Source organism: Ambystoma mexicanum, chromosome 2q (assembly GCF_040938575.1).
Source record: "Ambystoma mexicanum isolate Mex_15411 chromosome 2q, UKY_AmexF1_1, whole genome shotgun sequence".
Taxonomy (NCBI): domain Eukaryota; kingdom Metazoa; phylum Chordata; class Amphibia; order Caudata; family Ambystomatidae; genus Ambystoma; species Ambystoma mexicanum.
In genome coordinates this window covers 148,978,828-148,995,509 of record NC_090924.1, presented here as the reverse complement: position 1 = coordinate 148,995,509, position 16,682 = coordinate 148,978,828, and the positions used below count along the sequence as shown (strand labels likewise).

The 16,682-nt window shown below is 50.0% G+C and overlaps 1 protein-coding gene across 2 annotated transcripts in view; it reads right to left on the bottom strand.

Moving 5' to 3' along the window:
* The window catches only part of LOC138569240 (meiosis-specific coiled-coil domain-containing protein MEIOC-like), a 458,384-nt gene that overhangs the window by 114,271 nt on the left and 327,431 nt on the right, over positions 1–16,682 (bottom strand). For both annotated transcript variants that reach the window (XM_069647056.1, XM_069647057.1), the window contains exon 5: positions 1,936–2,070. In XM_069647056.1, coding sequence (XP_069503157.1) covers positions 1,936–2,070 — 135 coding nt within the window. The remainder of the gene's footprint in view (positions 1–1,935; positions 2,071–16,682) is intronic.

Here is a 16,682-nt window from a genome sequence, read left to right as displayed (position 1 = left end):
CTACCCAAGTCACCAAACTTCTGTGACAATCCCACCAAGTTTTGAAAGAGAAGGACTTGCAGATCAGTCATCCCCATTGTGATCCAGGTGCAAGCAGTGGAGGCATTTATCAAGCCAATCATCCACAAAGACGTTGCTCAGGTTGCACTTGGAGCAGGCCCTGAAGAGACTCTTCTTGCTGCCGTCCATCATGATGCGTGGATAAGGCCCAAGTCCAAGAAGAAGGCCTCACACAAAGAACAAAAAGATCAGACTATGAGATGGATCTTAACCGGCAACAGCTCCCCGTCACCAGATATCACCAATTTGACCAGAGATGAAAATGTCGAAATTTCACAAAAATAGAATAGAGATTTGAGGAGCGAAATCCAGTAAAATGTCAAAGAAGGCAACTCAGGGTGGAGCAGCGGACGACAAATGTCATTGGCATGGGCAGTATAACACAAAGTGGCAGCAATAGGCTGTATAAGCGACACAGTTTTAGCTTTAAAGCAAAACTGCTTTTAATGTTACCAAGGATTCCCAGCCTGACAGGGAATATTCATGAGCACGGCAATACATACAAAATCCCATGCTGGAGAACAGGAAAGCCCCCACAATCCAAGGGTACCACTGGTGTTCATCTCAAGCATTCAGACTATTGTCATCACTTCCAGTTAAGTACTAGAAACTGGCCTAATAAGTATATGTTCTTTCGCAGGAGCATTACAAATTTGATCAGTGCATCGCTTTGAACATTCTACACTAACTCCACATGCATACTAGTCATCACAAAATCTATCCTTCCACTTCAACTCTTTCTTCCCTATACAATTCTTCAATGCAAACCTCCCCCCACTCTCGTTTTGCCCTCTCCTCTTATGCTCCCAAGTTTCTAATCTCTCACAGACCAAGGTCTCAGTACCCCTGGCGGTGGCACTGTATGGCACTCTCCAGACAGGCCTCGTCACTGTTAGATCACTACGGTGGTGGCGACAGACACAATTTAAATAAATGGCACCCCATATTGCCATAAAAAAAGAAAAAAAATCAATTGACAACATGGTGCTTATTAGAATCTCAATATTATAAAAGTTCTGATGTGAATTGTTTTCAACCCATTTCCTAATTTAAAATGAAATCTTAAACAAAGACAATAAATGCACATCGTACAATGACCCATTTACACTATTTAAAAAGGGTCAATTCCACCTATATTATTCCATTGAAATGTTTTCTCAAGGTCTTTTACAACAGTTGTCTGCTTGGTGCAAAAGCTGCCCTAAAAACACAAAGGCTACACAGAGCAGAGGAATCAAGATGAACTTGCATTTTAACCCATGAGTTCAGAGCCACAGTTCATAAAATGTCCCATTACTAGGGATTGTTTTACAAAATAGACAAGACAACATTCTCCACCATCTTGCTTAAAATGTAATCATCAATATTGCCAAGACCTGATGTTTTTATATGTCCCAAAACAGTCATAACTAGTTTCACCATGTTCCCAGGAAAGCATATTTCTGCTGAGGATTACACATATCAATTAACTGACATATTTAAAACTGAGATTGAATCTCCCATTTACACGGCAGATAAAAACGTTGTGACTGCCCCTTTCTGTAGGTTGATACTTCATGGCTAACACATCATTAAGGAACTACACTATCTTGCAGTCATGCAAGTTTAAAATGTTAACATTAAAGAAAAAAGCTGTGTCACACTATCAACAATTAACAATGTGTACACCAATACATAGATAATCCGCATACAATGATATTTAGGAATGCTGTGTAAACACCTGTCCAAGTGCCAAGAGCTATGCTGGAAGAACCCATAACCTCATAGCAGAAACAAAATATCAATTTTAGCCCAAAATCTAAGCAAGATGTTGTTGGTCCTTATATAAAGGATACAAGATATGCTTACACAAGATGAAAATAGTTTAAAACATACTCTCGCCTGCTCACGGAACTGATCCACAATCAACCGGTCCACTCGTGAAGGATTTGCAGGAAGTCTAGATATCGGAGTGTTATTTGAGCTGGACACTCTCCTTCCTGGAAAGTTTCTTGCAAGATCAGCCTCAGTCTGAATAGAAAAATACAAAAAAACAGGCAACAAGACAGTGAAATATTTTGATAGTAGTATACACTTACTGAAAGCATTTAGGCTATGACTTAGTTTAAAAACCATATCCACAGTAAGCCACAACAGGTTCAAGGGAAGAGATGTCTCCCTTGAACAACTTGGAACTTTGATCAAATCTTGAAATCTAGGGGGAAGGGAATCTACCTTTTTTAAAATTAAATAGTTTACATAAACATTTACCAAAATACATCATCATTAATTCATTCCTGCACTACTTTAACCAAAACCGCCTCTAGATGCAAATGACCACTTCTGTCTGTCTTCTGCATCGAGACCAAACACAGAGGCTTTAGATGTTTACTTAACTATAAGGTCCTCAAAGGTCTCAATTTAGAACAATATAGAACTAAATGTTTGCGAGTCTCCAAACAATCTGAAATTAGGGTGGCTACTTAATCCATATCTGAAAATGGTTGTGTTATTGTGAAGAATGTTTAGCTGAAATCTCAAAAGCAGTTGACGATGATCAACACTTGGAGACTTAATTAAATAAGCTGGAGTTTGATTATAAGATCCAACATGAACCTTGGAGCCATATGTATTTTAGTGAGGGATCTCCTGGTTTCCATCTCCTCTCAGTCTTGAGTCTATACCATCTTTTTAACAAGGCAGAGGGATTTGTTGAAAAGGTCTCTTTCAAGGTACCAAGTTCAGCAAGAATCTGTAAGCACGTTTGAGACCATGTCTGAACTGGCCAATCCGTGTAGTTTCCAAAATTGGTTGACAGAATTGAAAATTGTGGCAGACTTGAGGAATAGATTTTACTATACAGTTGGAGTGTTCAATTTAACCCTCACGTACAGCGATAAAAGGCCGATCTTGTGACGTATGACCGCCACGGGTACCACATTTGGCAGTTGTAGCACTCAGCGCCAACATTTTCCTTCCAATTGGTCCCATACAATAGCAGGAAGGCTAAGGCAGGCTACAGCGCCGTATGCCAGCGTAGGTAGAACTTTCTGATTATAGAAGGAACAAGTTACTTACCTGTAACTGTTGTTCTCCAGCATGGATTCACCTGCTCATGAATATTCCCCGTCGTCAGGCTGGGAATCCTCGGTAAAGAAAAATCAGTATCAGTTTTGTTTCTGATCTGTCTTTTGTAGTAGTAAGCAATCACTGATCTCTGCGTCATACTGACCACAGCCAATGACTGCCATCTCCCTAAGCCCCGCCTCTGGCAGCCATCTTCAGATTTGGTAGCACGTGAAGTGGCAGTATCACCAGGTGAAGAGCCGCAGAGGGGTAGGCGGGAGGGTTCGCATGTGAATCCATGCCAGACCCATGCTGGAGAACAACAGTTACAGGTAAGTAACTTATTCCTTCTCCAGCATGGGGTCTGGCATGGATTCACATGCTCATGAATAAAAGAACACATAGCAGTACAAACATGCACAACCACGGGAGGTGGCAACAGGCTCAACATTAAGCAATACAACAACTCAACATTAAGCATCTCTTACCTTCTCACCAGGCTCACCTTAGGCGAACAGGTTGCGCAGCACTGCTTGGCCGATCCTGGACTCCTCCCTGGAATCCCGGTCGACGCAGTAGAATTTCGTGAAGGTGTGCGTCGACCTCCACGTAGCAGCCCTGCAGATGTCCAGCAGGGGCACACCAGATAGGAACGCCGTGGTAGCTGCGATCGCTCTGGTGAAATGGGCTCTCGGACGGCCGGGCAGAGGTCGGTTTGCCAACCGATGACAGTACATGATACAGCCGGAGAGCCATCTGGAAATGGAAGCCTTCGAGAGAGCCTTCCCCTGATTGACAGGTCCAAAGTTCACAAAAAGTTGTGACGTCTTCCGAAAACTCTTCGCGCGGTCCACGTAGAACTTCAGCGCTCTAGCCACATCCAGCGAGTGCAAAGTCCTTTCAGCCGGCGACAAAGGCGACGGGAAGAAAACGGGCAACACCAAGGGTTCGTTGAGGTGGAAGTCCGACAGCACCTTGGGCATGAAGGAGGGGTGCGTCCTGAGCACTACCCTTGTGTCGTGAAAAGTCAAGTACGGGGGCTTGCAGGAAAGGGCCTGGATCTCTCCCACCGGTCGTGCGGAGGTGATGGCCACAAGAAATGCTGTTTTCCACGACAAGAACTTCAACGGAGCTGAGTGCAGAGGCTCGAACGGAGGTCCCATGAGCTTGGTCAGCACCACGTTGAACTCCCACGCCGGGGCCGGAGCCTTCACCGGCGGGAACAATCTGAACAGTCCCTTCATGAATTCTTTCACCAGACGATGAGACCACAAAGACGTCCGTCCCGTGGTTCTGGTGTATCGGGAGATCGCAGCAAGATGAATCTTGATGGAAGCGTGCGCCAGTCCAGCCTTGGCCAGCATCAGTAGGTACGGCAGTACTTGAGGAGCCGTAATCCGTAGAGGGTTAATCTTCTGTGCGTGGCACCAGACAGAGAACCTCTTCCATTTGTGTCCGTAGCATTTAAGAGTTGAGGACGCCCTGGCCTTTGCAAGAACCTCTCTGCAGTCGGCCGGTATGTCGTAACCTCCAAACTCTAACACTGCAAGAGCCAGGCCTGCAAGTTCAGCGACTTCGGGTCGTGATGGCGGATGGCGCCTCCTTCCCTGGAGAGAAGATCCGCGTCCACTGGCAGCTTGATTGACCGGGACGCTGACAAGTCCAGAAGGTCCGGGAACCATATCTGCCTTGGCCACGCAGGTGCGACGAGGATCATCCTGCACCGTGACCTCTTGAGCTGGTTGATGAGCCGGATCAGCAACGGCAATGGAGGGAACGTGTATAGAAACAGGCCCTCCCAGGGGAACGAGAAAGCATCGCCCATGCTCCTCGGGTGGGGAAACCTGCTGGCGAACATCTGGCACTTGGAGATTGTCGCCGCCGCGAACAGATCGATCTAGGGTGTGCCTCACCGTCGGAAGAGGCGGTCCACTAGATCCTGTCGTAGTTCCCACTCGTGGCACAAGCGCAGCTCTCTGCTGAGCGAGTCGGCGATGGTGTTTTTTATTCCTGCCAGATGAAACGGCACCAGAAACATCCCTTGGGCGACGGCCCAATGCCACAGATCCTGCGCCTCCTTGGACAGGGCTGGGGATCTGGTACCGCCCTGCTTCCTGATGTAGAACATGGTGGTGGTGTTGTCGGTGAAGATCCTCACCACCTTGCCCTTGAGGGATGGAAGAAAGGACCTGAGGGCGCAAAACACTGCACGGAGCTCCAGGACGTTGATATGGAGGGACTTCTCTGTCGGAAGCCAAAGGCCTCTCGCGTGCAGATTTTCAGTGTGCGCTCCCCACCCTTCCAGGGAGGCATCCGTGGTCACTGTCTTCTGGTGGCCCGGGGTCTGGAAGTCCATGCCCGCCGTCAGATGCGCGCGGGTGCCCCACCACCGGATCGCTCGTCGGAAGCTCTCGTCGAGTGTGATCCTGTCCTCGAAGCTGCCCGTCTGGATCCAGCGGGCGTCCAGGAACTCCTGTAACGGGTGCATCCGAAGCCTGCACAGGCGGATGAGATAAATGCAATACGACATCATTCCGAGGAGGGATTTGATGGACCTCACCCTGGCCGCGTCCGCAACCAGCATCCGCTGCACCTTGCCCAAGATGGCCCTCGTCCTTTCCTCCGACGGAGAGGCCAGAAGCGCCACTGTGTCGAGTTTCGCTCCCAGAAACAGTGCGTCTTGCGCGGGCACCAGGTGGGACTTGGCGTAGTTTATGGAGAATCCCAGGTCCGTGAGTAGTTGGACGGTCCTCGCCATGTACTCCGCGGCGAGCTCCCTTGTCTTTGCTCGGATGAGCCAGTCGTCCAGGTAGGGGTAGACGTGGATCACATCCAGGCGCAGCCGCGCCGCCACCGGTGTGAGGCACTTGGTGAACACTCTGGGTGCCGACCTCAATCCAAAGGGAAGGACTCTGAACTGGTAGTGACACCCTTGGACCACGAATCTGAGAAACTTTCGGTGTCCCTTTAGGATGGGGATATGGAAGTAAGCATCCTCCAAATCCAACGACGACAGGAAATCGCCCTCCTCCAGCTGACCCAGGACGTGCTGGAGGGTGACCATCCGGAACTTCTGTGCCTTGATGAATTTGTTCAGTCGTTGTAGGTCCAGGATGGGACGCCATCCTCCTGTCTTCTTCACGAGGAAGTATCATCGAGTAAACTCCGGAGCCCCGAAGCCTCTTTGGGAGGAGCTCGATGGCGCCTTTCTTGAGCATCGCCTTTACCTCCAAGAGAAGTTGAGGGACGTGATGTTCCTTCCTGGCCACGGGGGGGGACGCGCGGGCACTTCATAGAAACTCAAGCGCGTGACCCTGGGCCAGGGCGTCCAGCACACAACGGTCGGTGGAGATGGACTCACACACGCTGACGAAGTTCGCCAGCCGGCCTCCCACCGGGATGCTTCGGTGGGGCCCCGACCCCACGGCCGGTTCAGACCTGCTTCGACGAGGCTTTGCCGCCTTGTCCTCCCTGGCGACGACGGCAGGGTCCGCCCGACTTGCCTCGTCCCCTGTAGGCTTCCTGTGACGACGAATGGGCCGCTTGACGGTAGGTGGAATATCCGCCGCCGGAACCTCTGGAGGCACCCTGCTTGTCTCTGGTGCTCCGAAAGGGCGGCCGTCGTTGCTGTAGAACACCAAGAGCCCGGGCCGTCTCTGTGTCTGTCTTGATGGCTTGTAGGGAATCATCCACTGTTTTCCCAAACAGGTTGCTCCCGTCGAACGTCATGTCCAACACTCTGGTCTGCACGTCCTGCCGGAAGTCCGTTGCCTTGAGCCATCCACGCCGTCTAAGGCACACGCCGTTGACCAACTGGCGAAATCCAGTGTCAGCGATGTCCGTCGCTATCGTAATGGCGTGGTCCGACGCCACTTCTCCTTCCTGCAAGATCTCTAGAGCCTCCGCCCTCTTGTCGTCCGGTAGGAAATCCAGCAGGGGGGGCGATCTTGTACCACAACTCCCTGTCGTAGCGGGCTACGATAGCCAAGGCGTTGGCAGCCTTAATCGTCGTCGCTGCCGATGAGATGACTCTGCGTCCCATCATGTCCAATTTCTTTCCCTCACCGTCCGGGGGGGGAGGGGGGGGAGGTTGACGTAGAGGCCGAAGCCCCCCCCGCTTTCTTCCTGGCCGCCGCGGAGACGACCGAGACCGGGGTCGGCTGTGCCCGAAGGCACAAGGGGGCCGCGTCCGGGACCTGGTACTTCTTCTCGTACCGATCCCTTCTCGCAGGCGTTGTGGATGGGTTCTTGAGGAGGGCGAGACCCTCATCCCAGATATCGTCCAGTAGTGGTACAGCGAGGACCGTCTTCCTCTTGGTCTCGCGCCGTTGATAAAGGAAACCTTCCTTCTCCTCTTCCGGACAGAGCTGGAAACGCTCGAATGCCCTGGCGATCATGGCATGAAACGATCCAATCTCCTCGGGCGGGGAAGCCCGGGGAGGAGGTGACGATGGAAGATCCTCGTCGTAAACCTCGTCGTCTGTACCCGTCGCGGCCGTGTCCGTGTCCGTCCCCATATCGTCCCCACGGGTCGTGGACGGGTAGGAGGGCTGAGCAGGGCGCAATGGTTGAAAAGGAGGTGGAGGATGAATCCTTCTCTTAGGAGGAAGGCTCCCAGAAGGGCCTGGCTCCGGTTCCTCCGTTGGTGGTAACGGCAATCTCGTCCTCATCTCCGGGCATAAGGACTGTATAGCCAACAAAATGGCCACCGAGTTGTCTTGCGGCACTGGTTGAGGGGATTCCGACAGGCGGTCAGGAGCCTCGTCGGCACCCTCGACGTTCTCGTCGTCTCCTACGTCGGGGTCCCTCCCGACGGGCTGGTCTTCTTCCACGCCAATGCCGTGGCTTAAGACTTCGATCAGCTCCTCTTCAGAGGTTGAGGCCGAATCCACGACGACCTCCTGCCCCCCCCCCCTTTTTCACGGGGGTCCTGTCTATGGGCTCGAAAGAGGACTCCCTCCGAGGTGGCAGGGAGACTCTGAGCCCCGAGGTCACCTCCACTGGTGTAGCCTCCACAGGCTGAGCCAGGGCCGGCGCGACTGTCTCGATATTGGCCTTGGCAGGGTGGATCAAGGCTTTCACCACCTTAGGTGCGCTCACCGCTTTCTCCTTGGGGGGAGGGTCACCGCCTCGCTCCCCCTCCGATGGAGCCTTCGAGCTCGACCAGGGTCTCTCCAGGAGCTTCGCCGGGTGCTCGGCCTTCCTCTTACCCGAGCCAGAGCGTTGGTTCGTGGTTGATGGCGCCGGGGAGGATGCGCCCTGCCTGGCAACCGTAGAGCCCGACCGTTCGGCGCTCCCGGTGCCAGCAGACTCGCGGTGCTTGGCCTTGTTGGGCCCCCATCGCCGGGGCGCCCTCAAACGTCTTATAAGACCGCTCGGACTTCTTTTTCTCGCCTGATGGGCTCTTCCCTTCCAGCCAGTTGGCGAGACGCAGATGGCAGTCCTTCATTGTCCGCTCCGACATATTGCTGCAAAACGCACAGTCCTTCTCCACGTGCGTCTTGTCCTCATGCAGGCAGTAGAGGCAAAGGGAATGTTCGTCCTCCTTAAAGACATTTTGAAGCTGGCATCCAGGGCAGACCCTGAACAGCTTTCCGGGCATCGAGCTTCCCTTCTCCTGGGCCATGTCTGAGATGGGCCTGAGAAACTTCTGGAGTCCTCCAAAAGCGTGGCTCGACGAAATCTTCACCCTTGAGGGGCGTAGAAGAATCCGACATGGGTCCCCGTTGATCGGATAAAGAAACGGTGGAGCTTGAGGCTCTTTTGACTGAAAAAAGAGAATTTTCCTATGAAAAAGCGCGAAAACGCACTAAAGCTCGAGAGCAATAGCACGAGGATCCCAACACTTGAACGTGCGGTAAAAATCTGAAGATAGCTGCCAGAGGCGGGGCTTAGGGAGATGGCAGTCATTGGCTGTGGTCAGTATGACGCAGAAATCAGTTATTGGTTACTACTACGAAAGACAGATCAGAAACGAAACTGATACTGATTTTTCTTTACCGAGGATTCCCAGCCTGACGGGGAATATTCATGAGCATGTGAATCCATGCCAGACCCCATGCTGGAGAAATGAATAATCGGCATGAGTGAACATTTCCCATATTTGTGGCCTATCAACTTTGCTTGGGCCGATCGTTGAATTACATTTCTAATAAGGTGTTCCTGCCATGGAGATTCTTTTACCTTTGCACTAATTATTATGCCCAAGTATTTTATCGATGGTACTGGTTTAAAACGATTATTCAAAAACCAAGTTAGCTCTTTATTTTTCTTGGTGTTTTTTTTCTCAAGGATCATAACTTCAGATTTTTTGGGGGGTATACACAGGCCATTCTGTTCTACGTATTTCTCAACAGTTAACTTTTTTTGTAGGCCACGCTTTGTTCTGTCCAATATCAAGTCGTCGGCATAAAACATCCAACCAATCATTTGTTTCTTTATTTTTGGTGAACAGGAGGGTGCCGGGTCCATAATATACCGAATATCTGAGATGAAAAAGTTAAATAAAAAGACTGCGAGGGGGCAACAGTAGTTGCATGGGTTTTGACAAAAGGTCTTGGTGATTTAAACGAATATGAATTGAAGTGTCAGCATATAAGGCTTTAGTGGCGTTTACGAGCTGAGAGGGGCATCAAGCTATTGTCATTTTTAGCTATAAGCGTTCTCGGTTGACTGTATCGAAAGCACTTTCTAAATCAATACAAACCATGTAGATGGTAATATCTTCTCGCAAGGTTTTTAATTTCAGTAGATTCAGCAAAGAAATGTTGAAGTTACAGCCCACACCTTTAATAAAGCCGGTTTGCCTGTTGTCCAAGGCTCCAGTTTTATATGCCCATTCAGTTAAGCGTTTGAGTATTACTGAGGCAAACATTTTGCCCAACACATCCATCAAGGCTATAGGCCTGCAGTTGGTGGGTTGTGTACGATTTCCCCTTTTAAATATGGGTATAATAGCACTTTTTTCCATAAGTTCGGCACGTAGCCCTGTATTGCACGTTTTTAAAAAAGCTTGTAAGCAAATACAGACCATTCTTCAGGCACAGATTTTAAAATTGCATTGGTCAACCCGTAAGGGCCTGGGGGATTTACGTGCCCTTTTTATGGTTATCAAAATTTCTTCAAGATCAAAGTCTAGATTCCATGAAGGTCTGCTGGTAACGGACGGTTGTGACCAAGGATTTTTCACTGGATTATTGTAGAACATGGTAAAATGTTGGATCCATGTGTGTTCAGAGATAACATTAGATAAAGGATGAGAGGCCAGTCAGTTAGCTTTATTCAAAAACTGCCAGATATTTCGAGTGTTTTTTGTTTCTAATGCTAACATGGCTTCAGCATCATTTTGAAGCATCATGTTTATGTGCTATTACCCAATTACGATATTTTTGTTTTCTTCTCTTAATTAAGAGGCTTCTTACTATATTGGGAGCAAATTGAAGGTCTTTAACATCCTTGTGCATGTATTGTCGAGCGAGTGCAGGTGAGTAAATTAGTTCAGCGACGCTCCTGGGCCTGTCTCATTATTTTGGCCAGTGTTTGAGCCCCCACCCGGCCCGTGCCGTGTGCCGTTAGCAGTACCCGGCTTCTTCCATCTCCTTTCCGTCCCTCCTCCCGCCTCCCATCCAGACCCTCATGGGGCACCCGTAGTCTGGTGCATCTACCAGCGGCTCCCTGCATGCTCATTTTCATTGTCGAGCGAGTGCAGGTGAGTAAATTAGTTCAGAGACGCTCCTGGGCCTGGCTTTCATTATTTTGGCCAGTGTTTGAGCCACCACTCGGCCCGTGCCGTTAGCAGTCCCCGGCTCCTTCCATTTCCTTTCCCTACCTCCTCCCATCCCGCCTCCCGGACCTTGATTGGGCAGGTCAGGACTCAATACACGCCAGGGCAGCCCACTGCCCAGCAGCCCCTAAGGCGAAGGGCCCCAAGGAAAAGGGCGGCTCTAAGATGTGTCTGCAGGTGTCCGCAGGGGAAGCAAAGGAAGCCAACAGACACCAACAAAACTAAGTGTGGCATGGGTGGGGTGTAGAGCAATTACTCTACTCCAGAAAGCCCTCGCCACTCTACCTTAGCTTTCGAGAACGTAGACTGCCATATAATTACACCATGCATACTTCGAGAGATCTGTGACCACCAGCCTAATCCATTCTTGGCTGGACTGTAAATGTTTCATTGCATTACACACTAAAATACTGGCCAATGTTAACTAGGGCCACACCTATAGAAAACGGTCAAGATTAGCCTGCGTCGCATCTAGATAGAAATGTGAATGTTAGCATATGCCACACTCAGATGGAAATCTTGACTTTGGCCTGCGTCATATCTACATAGAGGTGTGGATGTTAGCATGCACCACACTTAAATGAAACTGTGAATGACGACAAGTGCCACACTTGGATGGAATCTTGACCACTGGCCTGCTCGCATCCAGACAGAATATTGTAGATTAGCAAGTGCCACACTCAGATGGAATAGTGAATGATAGCAAGCATCACACCCAGACATAACTGCAAGGACAGCAACGCCAACTAACCAATCCACTAACCATCTCATCCCTCTGCATACACCTCTCAAACTCTAACCAAACAACCACAAGCCTAAAACATAGCAATCCGCACAAACTTCCCCACACTGCAGCAACAAAACAAACCACACAGACTTGCACAACAGCACACGACTACCGGCCGTAAAAAACCCAAAGCCCAGCCAGCGGACGCACCAGGCGGAGGCTGCCAACATCACATCACTGCGCTCTTGCACTTTTCCATCTTTTCCCACTAACTCGCCCTCTCTCCCCTTTTCAGAGCCGTCAGAGCACCAGGGGACCACTCCGGTGGTGATAGTGCGCGGTACAAATATCCTTTAACATCAACATAATATCAGCAATAATTTGTCGACCCTATGTTTCACACTTGCATAGCTCTTTTACATCAGGTCTCTTGGGAATTTTTAATTTTTCCAAGGGTTGTGTATAATCTGAATTTGTAGCTTGACGATCAAGCCAGATCAAGCCAGGTCTGAAGTTTCTCAGGACGTTTTTTAGGTTCTTTTGGATTCAAACGTATTTGTGTTAAAGATTGGTCAACTTCAATTGGATACTGGCAAGCTTGGCCTCGTTTTTGTTCTTTACATCACAAGTTAGAATAATCAGGGCATGATCGCTGGCTGGTGTAGACCTTACTTCTAAAGATCTTACTTGATCAAGAAAGTTGGTTGAAACGAAAAAATAATCCAAGGTCGCTCCCAGTTCCCCAATTCTCCAGGTTTTGGCCCCTGGGATAGCTCCTGTATTTCCGTTTAGCATTTGTAACTGTCTTAATTCCATTGCTTTGAGCCAATGGCTTAGTCAGGTGGTCTTTTTCACGTTCGATCTCCACAAGGGATGTAAAAAGCACCTTAATATTTTGCATGTTTGTTTTATTTATATGTGTTTCGTCTATCCAGTATGAGACAATGTCTACATAATTAGAACAGGTTTGGTTGCTTCGGTTCCAGTATAAATTGAATAAGATGGCATATTTATAGTCATTTTTGTTTGAACACTCTTGGACTCTAATGAGAATTTGTATAAACGAATTTGGGTATATAATATCCTGTACTTCTAGATTATCTGAATGTCTGACAAAAATATGCAGGCCGGAAGAAGGTTTCCCTTCAGGGCTTTAATTATAATATGTTACAAATCCTTCTATATATGGTGTGTCCAAAAGCCACAATTCTTGTAAACATATGATGTTGACTTTGGTTATGAATGAAGGAAAGCCATTGATGAGATGTTTAAAACCTTGAGTGTTCCATGTGGCGATCTCTAGATGTTGCATATTGAAGAACTTCTGGCATTACCGGTAAGTGCGACTAGCCAAGGCCCCTGATAGCCTGTTCCAGTCCTACTTGTCAACAGATCTAGAGATACAGGTTTCCTGGCTTTTCTGGCGTTGCATTTGGTTTAACTCTGTGGTCTTGCTGTCGATTGTGATTCTCCACGATTTCGCTTTGTTAGGCAACAGGAACGTTTTTTTTTTCTTAAAAGGTTCACGAGAAAGGTTCAGGAGAACACTTTCTCTCCCTAGGGTCGTCCTTATACGGTCTCTTTTTCTCTATGATGGATTTATTTGTTGCAACTCAAGGTCCTTGGTTGTCATATTGTATGTCAAAAACAAGTGATCTTAGGTCATCGCAGCCTTCCACCAATGCAGCGGCAAGTGCAGCTGTTGTCATGTGGAGTAAAACTGTAATTTTGCTTCTCATTTGGAAAGGCAACAATTTTGATGTCGCTAGATTGTATCATTCTTAGTTTCGGAAATTATAAGTTACTCACCATAGTGATTAACATACTCTTAGTCCATAGTCCACTTTCCTCCATACTGTATGGGCGTCCATTCCAAGGGACGGGAGACGGAATCTTTCAACAGAAAAAACCTTCTTCCCCTTTAAATTTAGAGGCCCGCAGGGGTGCGGCCCATGGAGCATGCGCTGCTCTGACTCCGCCCTCCGGCGCCACACCTCAGTCCCCATTGACGCGTCCACAATAGAATTAACATTGCCTAATGACACCAGTATTATTAGGGGGGAGGTTGGTGGGACATATGGGAGGAAAGGGGACTATGGACTAAGAACTTCTAATTACCCTTACGTCCCGTCCCCTTTCCTCCCTTCTGTATGGGTGATTACAACTGAATGTAGCCCCAGGGTAGGAGACCATCCTTAAGCAAATAGGTTCCTGAGAACCGCCTGTCCGAAGGCTGCATCAGATCTAGAGCCGGCATCCAAACAGTAATGCCTGGATCTCGCTGACTCTGCGAGCCGAGGTAAGACTGACTAGTAAGGCCGTCTTGATGGTGACCAGCCTGATGTTCACGGACGTCATTGGCTCGAATGGTTTGTGCGCCCCAGGGCGCCCAAGACTATGTTAAGGTCCCACACAGGGAGCAGTCTCATGAAGGGCGGATCGAGCCTAGCAAGACCCATCAGATATTTCTTGACTATATGATTGGAAGAGGAGAAAATGTCCTCTACCGAGTTCCTGTAAGCCCCGATGGCTGCAAGGTATGTGCAGCAGGTGTGCACCTGCACGCCTGAATGAACAAGTTGCGCCAAAAAGGAGAGCACGTCGTCCAAAGTGCACGCCGAGGGGTCGATACCCTTGCAGTCTGCCCAGTGGCAGAATCTGGTCCATTTGCTTTTGCATTGGGCCTTGGTGGCTTTGCTCCTGGCGCCCTGTATGATCTCCAGATTGGCCTGTGAGAGGCTAATGTGCCAAAGCGTTACCTGCTCATGTAACACGCTGTGAGGGCTAGTTTCCCTGGGGCAGGGTGGATGACTCGGGCCCCCCTGCTGTGCTAGAAGATGTGCTTTGCCCATCGGAAGCTGAATTGAGGGAACCTCCGAGAGGCTGAGAAGCTCCGAAAACCATGGCCTGGCTGGCCACCATGGAGCTATCAGAATAATGAGGAGTTGGCGAGACTCTTTGATTTTGCAAATTACCCTGTGGATCAGGGGAGTGGGCCGTAAAGGTGTAGGCTTTCATGCCGATCCACTGGAGGTGAAATGCATTGCCCTGAGAGCGGGGGCCCGGACCTTGCCAGGATGCAGACTGGGGACACTTCTTGTTGTGCCAGGTGGCAAAGAGATCCATGTGGGGGTGACCCCAACTGTTTAAGATCTCCTGAAGAACGAGGTTGTTTAGCTGCCACTCGTAATTGTCCGCTCCCAGGTTGGATTCACCCGGGCGGTGGACTGCTGTGAGGAAGAAGTTGTTTTCTAGGGCCCACTATCGCATGCTGATCACCAATCTGCACAGAGGAGGGGGATCTGGTGCCTCCCTGCTTGTTGACGTAGTACATGCTGGTCGAGTTGTCTGTCTGGATGAGGACAACCATGCCCCTGTGAAGCGGTAGGAATGCTCTGAGCGCTAGCCAGATGGCGTTCAGCTCAAACCAATTGATGTGGTATTCCTGCTCCTGTCGAGTCCAGGTGCAGTGGACTGAGGCCCGTCCAGGGCGGCTCCCCAGCCCTCGAGCAAGGAGCCTGTGGTGATGGTGGCCTGCGGGGGTAGGTGGGCGGCCAAAAGGGCTTGCCCGTCCATAGGTTGCAGTCCCTGGACCACCATGTTAGGTCCGGGTGGAGGGATGGAGGGACGTTTATCATCTCGGATTGAGAGCTGAGGCTGCAAAGTGCAGCTGAATCCCCCTCATCCTTCGTCTTGTGTGCGGAACTGCTAATAGGACCGCTGCAAGTAGACCCAGTTGATGTTGGTACCACCATGCCGAGGTCACCTCTCTGCTGAGGAAGTGGGCGGTGGCCCTATTGATGGCCGAGATTTTGTCCTCCGACGGGAAGACCTTCTCAGAACACATGTCCCAGATGAGGCCCAGGAAGGTCAGAGTCTACGTGGGCTACAGCTGTGACTTCTTGAGATTGAGCGAGAAGCCCAGATCGTGTAGTGTGTTCATGAGGGCATGGGGAGAGTGGTGAACCGCCTCCGGAGATGTAGCCCTGACGAGCCAGTTGAGGTATGGGTAGATGGAGACGGTGCGCTCCGAGGAGGGCCGCCACGGCATTCATGAGTCTGGTAAAAATGGGGGCCGAGTTGAGGCCAAAAGGAAGGACCTTGTATTGAAAATGGTAGCACATGATCCTGAACGTACGAAAGATCGATGGGGATGCCAAATCAGGACGTGTAGGTATGTGTCTTTCTGACCCAGAGAGTACATCCAGTCTCCCTTGTCCAATGTCTCTGCTATAAAAGCTGGAGTAACCATCTTGAATTTCTGCAGGGGTAAGGAGAGGTTGAGGGAGGAAAGGTCCAGCACAACTCTCAGGCCCGCCTGGTTGTTCTTCTGAATGGCGAAAATCCTGGAGTAAAAGCCAAAGCCTCACTGTGAGGCTGGAACTTCCTCCACTGCTTGGCTCTCTACGAGCGGCCGGATCTCCGCCAAGATAAGATCCAGGGGTTTGCAAAATTCTGGTGCCAGAACTGTGCATGGAGAGCAAGCCTGCCCCCCCACCGGAGACATGTGGACCCGAAGGGGCGCTTCATGCCTTCTTTCCCTCGGAGGCTGGCGCTGCGGAGGGGGATTGGAAAAAGCCATTATCCCCCCTTTTTGGGGCTTGCGCCAGCTCTGAGATGGCGAGCAGTCCGGCTGCCTGGATCTGCGTTCTGCGGAACCCTCCATATGTATGACCCCTTTCCAAGCGCTGCTGAGATTGGGTGTACGACTCGGGCGTGGTCTTTGTAAGGATGGGTAAAGACTGACGTTTGTGAGCTGTTTTTCTTTTTGTCCAGCTCCTCGACTGTAAAGGAGTGGAAGATCCTCCCCACCCCTTAAACGGTAGATCTAGAATGCGCTCCTGGACATCCCGGTTGAATTTTGCTGCCCGGAGCCAGGCTGTTCTTCTGTCCATGGCAATACAGATGGCCCGGCCCGAGTTATCAATATGACCCACTGTGGATTCCATGAGGTCATGCGCCACCAGCTTGGCTGCAGCTAGCCCTGCCTTAAAATCGTGATTGGCTTGGGGAGTTCCGGGAGGAAGTCCGCAATTTCACACCATAATCTTTGGTTGGCGCAGCCAG